The 13,075-nt window shown below is 55.7% G+C and overlaps 2 protein-coding genes across 4 annotated transcripts in view; one reads left to right on the top strand and one right to left on the bottom strand.

Moving 5' to 3' along the window:
* Positions 1–4,045: 4,045 nt before the first annotated feature.
* On the bottom strand, positions 4,046–10,586 carry FOXA3 (forkhead box A3). 2 transcript variants are annotated; one of them, NM_001033119.2, is made up of 2 exons: positions 10,510–10,586; positions 4,046–5,738 (listed from the first exon to the last, which is right to left on the bottom strand). In NM_001033119.2, the coding sequence occupies exons 1-2, from the start codon at positions 10,576–10,578 to the stop codon at positions 4,752–4,754; spliced, it is 1,056 nt and encodes a 351-aa protein (NP_001028291.1). In that variant the 5' UTR covers positions 10,579–10,586; the 3' UTR covers positions 4,046–4,751. The 2 variants fall into 2 exon arrangements, with proteins under 2 accessions (NP_001028291.1, XP_015313631.1); XM_015458145.3 differs by lacking the exon at positions 10,510–10,586 and adding an exon at positions 6,066–9,140.
* A 953-nt stretch (positions 10,587–11,539) lies between these two features.
* The window catches only part of SYMPK (symplekin scaffold protein), a 33,252-nt gene continuing 31,716 nt past the window's right edge, over positions 11,540–13,075 (top strand). For both annotated transcript variants that reach the window (NM_001434957.1, NM_001206913.2), the window contains 1 exon segment: positions 11,540–11,628. The gene's annotated coding sequence lies outside the window, so the exon portion shown is untranslated.

Genomic DNA, 13,075 nt, shown 5'->3' with positions numbered 1-13,075 from the left:
AGTCCCCCCCTAAGGACCCTGGTAGAGCAGAGGTTTGCTCCTGTGGGGTCTGGGGCGTCAGAGACAGTGACCAAGACTGAGCGGTTCCGGGTGAGAGGGACTTACAAGGTTCGAGAGGGACTTACAAGGTTCGAGAGAAACAGGAAGAGACTGGCAGATCGTGGCCCCGAGTTAAAAACCAGGTGCCAGAGAGAGTCGGTGGGCTCAATCAGAGACAGATCAGGAAAGGAGAGAGATCAGATTTCCCTGAGAAAAGACAGAAAAAGTCCAAGGTAGATGGGACAGAATGAAGACAAAGGTCATTCCAGAGAATGAACCACAGAGAAATGCAGGTGAGAGGAAGTAGGGACAGAAAGAAGCAGAGAGGCCAGCAGACAGCCAGGGGTTGACAAAGAGAAGCAAGCAGGCAAAGGCCAAGGCTGGGGGCTTGGGAAGGTGGGGGACCGTGGGTGGGGGAAGGGTCAGGGCACATCTCCAGTTTAGGGGCACCGCCTGTGGGGCTCTGGGCCAGCCCAGTCCAGGGCAGGCTAAGGGGCAGGGAGCGGAGGTGAGGGAGGTGGCCCTTGCGTTCCGGATCTTGGTGTTTACCTGGGGCAGGCATTGCAAACAGGCGCCCAGCCTGGCCCATGGCAGGGCGAGGGTGGGATGGGCTGGGCTGCAGCTCTGGGCACCAGTGGGCCTGACACGCCCACCTGTGGCCTGGGTGGTGAGTAAAACCCACGGGACACCTGGGTAGATGGTGACACATAGGGGGACAGACACAGTGACACACAGGGACAGATATAGGCAGACCCAGAGCGTCCGAGACATAAACAGACCCACAGAAGCCAGTGACAGAGACACGCTGTAATAGACATGGTGACAGGCACCAGGACACAGCAGTGGGCAAACACAGTGAGCTCAGAGACGCGGCGACAAAACACAGAGACTGAGAACACAGGCAGACACACTGCAGACGAAGGCAGCACAGGGACACACATGCAGACACCGCGACACAAACACCCACGGAAACCCAGCAACAAGCCCCTGACGCCGAGACACACGGGCGCACGCAGCACTCGCTCACACACTGACCACACAGATCACGGAGTAACACGGAGGCCTGCAGACGCCATGACAGTGACACGCTGACACCAAGGTACACGCTGACATCGACTCCCGGACTGCTGGCTTCTGGGGTGCCCCCTCGGCCTCTGGTTGCGGGGTGTGAGCGGGGCTGAGCATGGGGGAGGGCTTGGGACCCCAGGGCCCCGCTGTGCTGCTCTTACCCCTCTAGAACAGCGCCCTGATTTAGGGCCCCAGCTCTGGGCCCGGGTTCAAGTTCTAGCTCCCCACTCACCACCTGTGTGACCTTGGACAAGTTACTTCTTCATGCCTCAGTTTTCCCAGTAATAAAATGGGTGGTGGGAAGGACTGGCTCCACTAACTGTCAGGTGCTTCCACGATGCCAGACACGTGGTGCGCCTGAGTAACTGTTGTTATCTTCTTCTTCGTTTCTCTTCTTCGCCATCATCGTCTCACATTTTCTGAGGCAGGTGGCTCTCTGCTCACAGCAGGGACCCTGCCTTGCCCTCTGTTTCCCCACCCACGGGCTCCTCCCTTGGACCACGTCACCCAAAGCCACAAGCTGTGCCCAGGTCCGTCTGTCCCAGCCCAGGCTTCTCCGCGTCCCCGTGCTGTCCCTCCGTCCCTGACCCCCAGCGTCTTCATGTCTGTCCGTGCGTCCCATGTGTGACCGTGGTACTTTTCCATGCTGGCCGCCCGCCGGCTGTCCCTGGGGTGGGGGTCACACCTGCCCACGCCGGCCGAGCCAGTGGCCACCAGACACCCTGACGGATGGCCCCACCCTCCCCCCCAGGACCCTACAACAACACCCGCCCCTCCGGCCACCTGAGGTCCCCACTGGGGCGGCCTGAGGCCTGAGCCTGGGGACAGGAAGCCCCAGGCCTGGCCGCCCTGAAAGCCTCTTTCAGCCTGGGCCTCCTCCGGCCGCCACCGACTCCTCCTGCGGAATAATATTTGGGCTGTTGGCCGGGGGGCGGGGGCCAGATCCGGAGGCCGCCTGGGAGAAGCCAGAAACCGCAGGGCTTCCTGCCTCGGGCCGGCCGACTCCGGGAGAGACCCCCAGGCCCGAGGGAGGGGGGCGGGCACCCGGGGAGACTGAGGGCCTTTCTCTCGGCACCAGTTGTTTTTTCCAGGAACCGGGAGGAATTCCCCAGCCTGCCCAGGACAGCGAGGCTGGTGGGACGGCTGACGGGGAGCCAGCGCGGCAGGGGGCGGGGGGTGACACGCAGCCGGTGGGGCGGGCACGGTGACAGAAATAGAGGGCCTGGCCCGCGAGGTGGCAGGTAGAGGCGGAAACTCAGGGAGCCGGGAGAGGGAGGCCAAAGGAGGAGGAGAGAGGCCGGAGAACCAAGGGAGTGGGGGGAGGCAGACCCCAAGAGGGGAAGACTTAGAGCCCCCAGGGAAGGAGGGAGCATTCAGAGAGGGAGGGAGGGACAGACTCAGAGGAATGGAGAGGATGAGAGAGAGAGAGAGCAAGGCAGAACATTCGAGAGACAGATGCACAGAGGATGTGCGAGCTGCCCACAAACCAAAGGACAGAGATTAAGACACAGAGACAAGTAGGGACACAGATGACACTAGGGGACAGACAGATGGACACACAGGAAGTGGGAGAAACATCCCTCTCCCTTCTGTCCTCCGTCTGTCTGTCACTTTCTCATACACACACACACACACACGTAAAGAAACAGCTTTTGGTCTTTGAATGGACTGACTAAATGAATGAGTGGCTATAGAGCCAACAGCCATGAAAGGCAAATACAAACTAAGGAAAAAACACCTGCTCCAGCCAGCCTGGCGGCATGACCTCGGCCCCGGCCTTTCCCATTCTGGGCCTCAGTTTCCACCCTGTGAAATAAGGGCCGTGAAAAACACACCTATGTTTCTCAGAGAGCCATGCCCTCAGGGACATTGGAGCCACAGATACCAGACTCAGAGCCTAGGCAGAGACCTGGACGAATAGAAGCCCCTAGACCCCAAACCCAGAGGCCCCCAGAGGCCCCTAGCGCCCAAAGGAAGAGTCAGCTCCTTTTCCCCACACCTGCATGTGAAAGAGACAGAGACACACTAGAGCCAGCCAATATACACTCACACACAGCCACAGCAGTGACAGGGAGGTAGCAAAGCCAGGCATAAGTTACAGAGACATAACTTTTTAGAAGACATACAGACAGATGCTGACTCACAGAAATACACATGAAACACACAATGACCCACACCACTGATGTAGGCACAGGCAGACTCTTTGAGGCAGCAGGCAAGTAGACAAAGGGACGTACAGACACACACATCCAACAGTGTGAGACCCAGAGGGTCCCAGGGATAGGTGTGTCAGAGAACCACACACAAAAAAAACAAGACAGACGCACAGCAGTCTGGTATCCTGAGACATCTACAGTAAGCACACAGAGGATGGACATAGAAACTAACACAATTAAGGGATACAAGCCATAGATAACACCCACAGCAGACCACGGGGACCTCAATGGCTGTAGCGATATCCTATGATCCACAGAGGCACAGGCGCACAAACGTGCGCACGCGCGTGCACACACACACACACACACACACACACACACACACACACACAGTCTCCTTCAGTTGGCACCTCGTTTGTCCCTCCTCCTCCTCCTCCTCCTCCTCCCCTCCAGCTTAACCAAAAATTGAGCGGTCCCAGGGCTCTCTAAACCTCAGTGCTAGAGGCATGTGTCGAGAGAGTGGGGGTGGGGAGATGGCCTTGGTCACTTCAGAGCCACCTCCGCCTGCTGCCCCGGCCCCATGGCTGCGGGGGCTGCTATCTGTGAGCAAACTGTCCTTGGGGTCAGGGACAGCAAAGAGCCAAAGGTCAGGTCGATGCCTCCCCCAGCCCTTCCCCCAGAGGCAAACGGCTCTTGGGGGCAGGAAGGAGAGGGGACAGGACACAGCAATTCAGTTGTTTCAGCCTCGAAGGGCCCACTGGCTAAGGAAAAGATACATTCAATAAGAGGCAGAAATGGTGCCTTTAATGGTCAAACACAGCCAGTATCCCCCTTCCCCGGCAAGAACCAGACTTTAGTAGAAATCCACCACACCCTAACCAGTCCTTTCTGGTTTCTCCTGGATCAGAGGGAGAATGGGCTCCAGGAAAAAACAACAACAACAACAACAAACAAGGAGTATCCTCATCTCTACCCCTCACTCAGCTCACACCAGAGACAGGGATGACATGGCCAACACCGGGGCTGTGGTGGCCATTATGTTGCACAGCGGTACACGGGTGATGGCAGACCGTCAATATGGTGGCCATCGTAGCACCAATGGGCCAAAGACATAACCAAAATGGTGCCACCATCACATCCAGAGGCTCAGCCAAGAGGCTGGGCATCACAGCACCCAAGGGGCCAACCAAGAAGTCATCCCAGAGGGTGGCCATCTGAAGACCCAACAGGTCAACCTCATCACATCAATCAGTATGGCAGTCTTCACAGTACTCAGTGGGCCCACCATGATGTCAGTGGCAGCTATCATAGTACTCAGTGGATCAACACGATGCCCACAGTGATGGCAGTCACCACGGTGAGCAGTAGACCAACCAAGATGTTGACAGACTGGGTGAGCAAGGTGTCTCCGGGGAAGGTCAGGCCCCAAGAGCCCGATGATATGAGGTACAGCCATATCCCACCCAGCACGCTCCCACCCCACCCCTGCTAGGATGCGTTAAGCAGAGAGCGGGAATAGAGGCCCTGGTAGTAGACCCCAGGCTCCCCACCCTCTGCCCCGTAGCCCCCAAATCCCACGTCCAGTTTGGGGGGTGCTGGCGACTGTTCCGACATCAGGTTGTTGATGGAGAAAGGGTGATTGAAGTTGTAGGGCGCATCCAGCTTTAGCTCCCCTGGGAGCTCCAGGCCAGTGAAGTAGGGTGTGGAGGGAGCAGCGGGTGAGCCACAGTCCAGAGCCCCCACCTCGTCCCCACCCTGGGCCTCCGGCTCAGGGGGCGGGGGCTGCGGCTGCGGCGTGGAGGCCACAGTGGCGGCAGGGGCGGTGGCCGTGGAGGCCGACCCCGCACTGTTCCTGGAGGCCGAGCTCCCGCCGCCCCCTTTCTTCACCTTCTCCTCCAGCTTGAAGCGCTTCTGGCGGCGTAGGTAGCAGCCGTTCTCAAACATGTTACCTGAGCTGGGGTGCAGAGCCCAGTAGGAACCCTTGCCCGGCTTGTCCGGGGAGCGCGCCACCTTGACGAAGCAGTCGTTGAAAGACAGCGAGTGGCGGATGGAGTTCTGCCAGCGCTGCTGGTTCTCGCGATAGTACGGGAAGAGGTCCATGATCCACTGGTAGATCTCGCTCAGGGTAAGCATCTTGCCCGGCGCCTGCTGGATGGCCATGGTGATGAGCGAGATGTAGGAGTAGGGCGGCTTGGCGTGGGCCAGGGGCCGCCGGTACCCTTTCGGCATCTCCTTCCCGTGGACCAGCCCCGGGCCCGGGCCCCCGTACCCTGAGCTGCTGCCTCCACCAGTGCTGGCACCCAGCCCTGGGAAGGTGGGCCCCAGGGGCGCTGTGGGGGCTGGGGGCGCCAGGGGTCCAGTGGGCAGCGGAGAGGCAGGCAGCCCCCCTGGGGGGTAGGGAGAGCTCAGCGGGTTCAGGGTCATGTAGGAGTTGAGGGGGGCCATGGTGGGTACTGGGGTCACTGGAGAATAGACCTACAGGGAGAGAAGGAGAGATGGCAGGTGGTGAGTCTCTACTCTGTTAGTAAGTAAAGCGTGGCTGGACCCATTCTGGGTCCCTCTATCTGTGCCTCTTGCTCTTCCATGTTTACCTGCCTCTGTAAATGGCTGTCTCTTCAAGTCTCTCTCTGCCCCCTCTTCACGCACCCCTCTCCCCATCTCCCACATCTCATGTCCTGGAGTGCACAGGCTTTAAGTGGTTCTCAAAGTGTGGTCCAGGACACCCTGGGGAGTTGTCTGAGACTCTTTTGGGGGGACCAGCGAGGTCAAACCATTTTCATATAATGCTAAGATATGACTAACCTTTTTCACTTGGTTACTCTCACGAGCGTACAGTGGAGTTTTCCAGCGTCCACATGACATGGAATATTGCAACAGACCAAAGGTAGGAGCAGCTAGGAAAATCGAGCTGGCTTCTATTGAACCAGACACTAAAGAGACAGGCAAAAATGTCACTGTGCCCCTCCTCTCCTTCAGTGTTCTGAAATACAGTTATTTTAATAAAAATACACACTGCTTACACTAACACATTGTTGCTATTTGTAAATGAATGAATGCCTATTTTTAAAATGTCTCAGTTTTCACTTTGAATGTGGTAACAACCAATATAACCCTGATCAATAAAAACTGTTTGGGGTCCTCAATAATTTTAAGAGTGTGACGAGGTCCTGAGACCAAAAAGAAAAAAAATTGATAACTGCTGATTTATCTAATAATGGAATCTACGTGTGTACTTTCTATCCATCTTTTAGGTTATAAAATTATAGCTTTATAAGTCAAAGCACCTGAAAATCAGAAATCACATATTTCCACCTAATATACATCATCTGTTTATTAAATGTCATCAAATCTAAGCTTCAGTAGTATTTTAAGTGTCAATAAGAATGGAAAAAAACATTGTCAGTTATAATCTCCAGACACCACTGACTGTAAAACCCATTCCATTTTCAGAAAGGTTCAAATGGGGGGAAAATGCGCATCTTAGCTCAGTGAAATAAGGTAGACGTTGCTATGTCTTTGTAAGTAACTATCTCATCTCTCAAATATTCAACTGACCACCTACTGTGTGCCAGGCACTACTCCAGGCACTTCCCAGGAAAGTTCTGCTCTCATCCTTGTGACCACACTATGGGGGAAGTGCTATCATGACACCCATTTTTCAGCTGAGCAAGCTGAGGCCCCAGAGAGATTGTCCAGGAGTCGCACAGCAAGGAAGGAGGAGAACTGGGATCCTGAATCCAGGCAGTCTGGCTCCACACGGGTGTTCTGGATCCAGCTATAAAAGCAGTGACCAAGACTCGGAAACGCCTGCTCTCAGGGAGCTGTCAGTCTAGCAGGAAGTGAACAAGATAAGTAAGGAAAGTACAAAGCTTGGTGGATGGGGACTTCTCATTCTGTGAGCATTTCATCCAGCCTTCCATTCATTCTCTGGCAATATTCCATCTGTCTGTCCTGCTTCCTGTCCCGGGGGGTGGGGTGGGTCTCATGGCACTGGGGGTGCTGCTCTAGCTCTGATGGGAACCACCACTGAGTCAGTGTGTCCCATCTCACCCACCCTGTCACTTAAGTGTCTGCACAGACCAAGGCCCAGAGAGAAGAAGGAACTGCCAGGATCACTCAAGGAGCCAGAGAGGTGGTAACCAACCCCAGGTCTGCATTCCAGTAGAGAAACTCTCCCTTGTCTTTTTTCACGTGTCTATCCAAGTAGCTCTTTCTTTTTTTTTTTTTTAGCTCTTTCTTCTTATGTCTCTTTGACTGTCCCTGTTGGCATTATATGTGTCTGTTCATCTCCTTCCCTGTCTCGGTACCTCTACACTCCTTCCCTCTCTTCCCTCCCTCCTCTCTCTCCCCCTGCCCCCACACTCTCTCCCTTTATCTTCCTCTCTCTCCTCCATCTCTTTCTCTCCCTCCCTGCCTTTCTTTTCGCACAAAAAGACACTCACAGCTCCCATCTCTCTCTTCCTCTGCCCCTGCCCATCTCTCTCACACCTCTTTCTCCAGTCCTTGGAACTCTGTCTCTGATTACCCCTCTCCTTTCCCACCCACCCCTCTCTTTCTTCCTCCTTCAGTACATCTTTGCATCTCTCTGCCCCTTCCCTGGGCACCACCATCTCTCTAGAAGTCTCACATTGAAATTGGAGCCACAGCTATTCCCCTCCCCCATGCACTGGTCTCCCCTGTGGTTGGCTGGCTCTGGTCCGTCCCCAAAAGTAAGGGAAGAGGGTCCTTCAGAGAGAGGGGAGGTGTTGGAACTCAGGGGGATCCACAGAGAGTTCCTGAATCCCTCTATGACCCCTGACGCTTCTCCAGCTCAGTCAGACTCTTGTATCACAGAGGAAGACAGACTGGGACCCCAGAGCCCTTCTTTTCTGGCTCCCCACCCACACGGAAGTCCTCCTTGAGGTCTGACCTCAAGCCTCCAGCTGCCCTAATCCACCGTCAGCTTTCACACGCCTCGGGGCTGGGATGAACCCCCAGTGTCCGGGTCTGAACCGGATCTCCCCTGCGAGGGCGGGGCTGAGACTGGGGGGGAAGCCCTGAGGGGACCTGCACCCCCACCCCAGGAGGCTGGAATTTCTCCCCTTTCATTTCCTTATTGTCTCTGGAGGAGGGTGTGACAGGGAGCGCAGGGAGGCGGTGTGAAGCCAGAAGCTAGTTTCTGATCCTGGTCCCAGCCTAGGACCTCAGGTGGCCCCTACACTCCGAGAGGCTTTAGGTTCTCCATCTAGAAAATGGGGGGAGGGGGAGCAGTTGGACCAGCTGATTTGTGAGAACTGGGGGTCTGGGGGTGATGCCTGAGGACTATAACTTTCCAATTTCCCTCCAGACAAAGAGTCAGCCTGGTGGAGGGGGGTGCCATCACCCCAGCAGAAGGGTGCGGTGGGCAAGAAGCAGTGTGGGGTTCCCCCCAGTGCTCAGTTGCTGAGTGAGTGCAGAAGTTTCTCCTCTCATTGTTCTGACCCAGGTGGAGGAGGTGGTTTTGTTGATGGGAAGGTTGAGGAGACCCTCACACAGTACGTCCATTTCCAGCCCCCTACATGTCATCTCTTCCAAAATATGCCCCCAAATGCTGACTATCTCTAGACTGTCCCTCAATTTCAGAGACAATTTCCACACACCTTGTCCCCTAAGCTTCAGGCTGTGCCCCAAATAATGACTCCTTCCGCCTAGAGCCCCACAATTTACTTTTTAAGATATACCTCCAAAACACTGATTTGTAGTTGGTATCCTTAGAGCACACCCCCAGGATCTGAACTAAGCAAGGCGTTCGTTCAGCTGAGATTCTCCTACCACCTGGGAGCCTCCACCACCAACCTGGTCTCTGCCTTCCCCACCCTAGAACCGACATTGCCTCCACCTCTCAACACTCCCAACCCCTTCCCTGCCCCACCCCACGTGCACATCACACCTCCACAGCCCCAGGACTGGCCCCTCCTGGGCACCTTGCCAAGCCTCGCAGGCCTGGGTATCCAGGAGTCCCACCCTACAGCTCAAACCCCAGACCCAGAACTCAGGCACGCTGGGGCCCATGAAAACCCCAGATCTTAGTGTCTTTGGAGAACTTAATCCTTGCAGTCCCACATCCCACCTCAGGCCCACAGTCCCCATACAGGTTAGAAACCCAAGTATCCAGATCCCCATAACCTTCTGGCTAGGACCCTGTCCCGCCTCCACTTCATAATGTTGACTAGAGAGCAAGCAGGCTAAGACGGAGTCCTTGCAGCAAGAGGAATGCAAGTTAGACCTGGGGGAGGACTCTCCATCAGCTAGGGCAAGCGAATTATTGTTCTCTGCCCCCTATTCCAGGGAAGTCTTGTCCTGTCCGAGATGGGACTGGTGAGTACATTAGCAGTTTGTGATCAGTGGAAGGTGGGGTGGGTCGGGGGTGGGCGAAATCTGAAACTCTCCAGACTCCAGCAAGGAGAATCCCTGCTGAGGGTTTCTCTAATAACACTTAGACCCGTGAAGTTCAGCTGGGAGGGGTGAGGGTCAATAGTAGGGACCTGCTAGGTGGAGACTGACCCCCTCTGCTGCCAATGCTGTTGCCCCTACCCCCTGCTCTCAGGATCCCGACTCTGACTGCATCTGGCTCCTTATCTATCTGAGCCCCAGCTCTTAAATCACCTGTTATTTCACACTCCCCAAACCAAGCTTCATCTCTGACCACCTTCATCTCTTATCCTTGAGCACCTACCCCTATTTCTAACTTTAAAATAGAACTCAACCCCAATCCTTATCCCAGAACCCCAATTCTTACATCTACCCCAGACCCCCATCTTTAACACTAAATTCTAACCCTGAGCTCTCAGCTCAGACTTCTCTTAATGGTGACCTCCCTCTCCCATCTCTCATTCACTATATTTCCCCCTAATTTTGAACTCCGTTGCCTAATCCCTCAGCTCTGATTCCTATCTTTGGTTTATTCATTTTAATTCCTTTTACTTTGAGTCCCTGACACTCAGCCCTCACGTATGAGCTATGACTTGACCCTTGGCAGAATCTTCCTTACTCCCATTTAAGCCCTCACTCCGACAAGTCTGCCTAAACCGCGCTCCCATGCATTGTCCCCCGTCTCTGACTCCTTACACCTGGTCTCCGTGTGTCCAGTTTCCCCGCTCCCAGGTCTATTTGGGGCCACCGTTTGAGTCCACACCCAGGTCCTTACCCCCATTTAACCCCGCACCCTGATTCCTGCCCGCCCCCGCCTCCCCCGCCAATTCCCGCTCCGCCATCCCCGAGGACACACCTCGCCCGCCTCCGGGTAGTAGCTCCACTCGGCCAGGTCGTGGGCCTCCATCTTCACCGAGCCCAGCATCCCCCGGGCCTGCGCCCCCACCCACCCCCTCTCCGGCCCGGGGAGAACCGAGAGTTTCGGATCTCTCGGCCGGCACTGCCCGAGTTCCGACCCGCGCCCGTCCGTCCGATCGCCCAGGGTCCCAGTCGTCCCGGGCGCCGCGGGAGGCGGCCACGCTTTATAGCCGGGACACCCCCGCCCTCGCCCGCCCTAGGCTCCCCTCCCGCCTCCCCGAGGGCGGTGCGCCCGGATTGGGGCGCCCCCTGCGGGATTGCGAGGAGAGAGACCTCAGGCGCCGGGATCCGCAGCCCGGGGACGAGAGAGCTGGGGACGGCTGAAGAGTGAGGGAGCTATAACTGGGAAACAATTGCTCATTCTAAAAGCCTCGAGGGCAGAACTCTAGGTCCCTTCTACTTAGGGTTTTCATCATCTCAACTGGAGCAGGCGAACAGCCAGCAAGACTTGTTGGAGTGGAAAGGGGGCTCAGAGCCGAGTGGTCTCCAGAGGTCCCGTTGTGTTACTATTACTATAAGGACCGGTAGGAGACCCTCGAAACCACATTTCCCTTTGGACGGACTGGAAGACTGAGCGTCTGATAACTGGAAGTGCTCCAGATTGTGTAAATGGCCAGGACAAAAGGTGGAGGGGATCGGGGCCTCTGCTCATATCCCGCTGAGACTGGAGATAACCTGCAAGACCTAGGAGCTTCGCCTATCCGACTCTGTTCAATCTAACATCAGCCGTCCAGGGAACCAGAGTCTTCGTGAACTCCATTTCCCAGAAGCCTCCAGCCCCCCTTCCGTCCCGCCCCCCTGTCACAGGACTACATTTCCCAAGAGCATGGCGCCCGAAAGACGGAAATGAAGGGCTGCCCGGGCTTCGCAGAAGGAGAGGGCGGAAGGCCGCTCGCGCGGCAGGGGCGGAGGCGCTGGTACAGAGTGGACTCCATTTCCCAGCGACCCGCCGAATGCAGTGATTGCGTAGTGTCACGGCGGCGAGCGGAAGATGGCGGCGGCGTCTGTGAAGAGGCGCTGCTGAGGGGGCGCGAGGGGGACGGAAGCCGGAGCCGCGGTGAGCGGGGGGCGAGCAGCGTGGGAGTCAGGGACGAAGGGAGGAAGGACTCTGAAAGGGTAGGGGCGCTGTCGGGGCCAGTGAGGACACTGAGAGGAGAAGGGAGCAGTGACGCTCGGGACCCCACTTTCTTCCCAGCTTTTGGACCCTTCCTTGGCTCCTCAGTACCCTCAGGGCAAACTTCCAACGTGGCCGCCGAGGCGCGTCCGCGCTCCCCGGCCTCAGCTCTGCCAATTTGCTGTCCCTCTTTTCGCGCAGCTGCACTGGCCTTTCGATTTCCTCAAACTCGCCATACGCTTTCCCGCCTCAGGCTTTTTGCACATGCCGTCCCCTCTGTCTGCAACATCCTTTTACTCATTCCGCCTGGCTGACTCCCATTCATCTTTCGGATCTTGGCACCAACGTCACTTCCTCTGCGAAGCCCTCTTTTCCCGCCCTCCGTCCCGAAATCCGCCTGTTGGAGGATCTCATAGGTCGCTGTTCCTTTCCTTCATGCCACTGGGCGGGGGGGGGGGGGGTCTCACTTGTTATTGAACCTTTATTTGTGTGGCTTGTTAGTCCTGTCTGTGGCCATGAGCCACATGGTGGGTAGGGACTGGGTGTGTGTCGGTCTCCGCTGTGTTCCCAGCACTGCGGAATCGCGCTGAAAACTCCAGTTAAGGTTCGTTGAATCAATGAAAGATTCTCAGGGGGCCACTCTGTGAATGTAAGGGAAGTCGTCGTACTCCAGGTGGGAGTGGGGCGGCAGGACTCTATAAGGAGCACAGCGAGACGGAAGGGGAAACGATGATTATTGGTGATAGCAAAAGACTGCAAGACACCCCCAGATGTTCTTTAGTAGGGAGACTGGCAGGAAAAAACCAGATAGCCTTCAGAAAATAAAATATCATGGAATTGTAAAAAGGAATGAGGAAAGGGGGTAAAAAAGGAACCAGAGACAAAGAATGGACTGCAGCATATATAAGGGAAAAGCAGAATGGAAAACTGTTTATCGTATGCTTCCTTTTGACAAAAGTAAAGGAAATACTTGAAAGTGAAAGTCGCTTAGTTGTGTCCGACTCTTTGCGACAGTCCATGGAATTCTCCAGACCAGAATACTGGAGTGGGTAGCCTTTCCCTTCTCCAGGGGATCTTCCTAACCCAGGGATCGAACCCAGGTCTCCCGCGTTGCAGGTGGACTCTTTACCAGCTGAGCCACAACGGAAGCCCAAAGGACATACGGATATACATTTTAAAAAAAAAATGTGGAAGAGGAAGGACACCAAGTAAAAAGTTTGGGTGACTCAGTGTATTCTCATCATGAAAAGAGAAGAAAAGTTCATCATGAAAGCGTTCATTGTGTTCTGGGAAACAGCAGTATACTGAATTGTTGGGTGGCCATGACCTTTAATTTGCATGAACAGAGCTGGGGGGCAGGGGAAGCAGTTCTTTTTAGAGAGGCAGTCCC

This window comes from Bos taurus, chromosome 18 (assembly GCF_002263795.3).
Source record: "Bos taurus isolate L1 Dominette 01449 registration number 42190680 breed Hereford chromosome 18, ARS-UCD2.0, whole genome shotgun sequence".
Lineage (NCBI taxonomy): Eukaryota > Metazoa > Chordata > Mammalia > Artiodactyla > Bovidae > Bos > Bos taurus.
The sequence above is the reverse complement of the archived record's forward strand: the minus strand, read 5'-3'. Positions and strand labels throughout refer to the sequence as shown.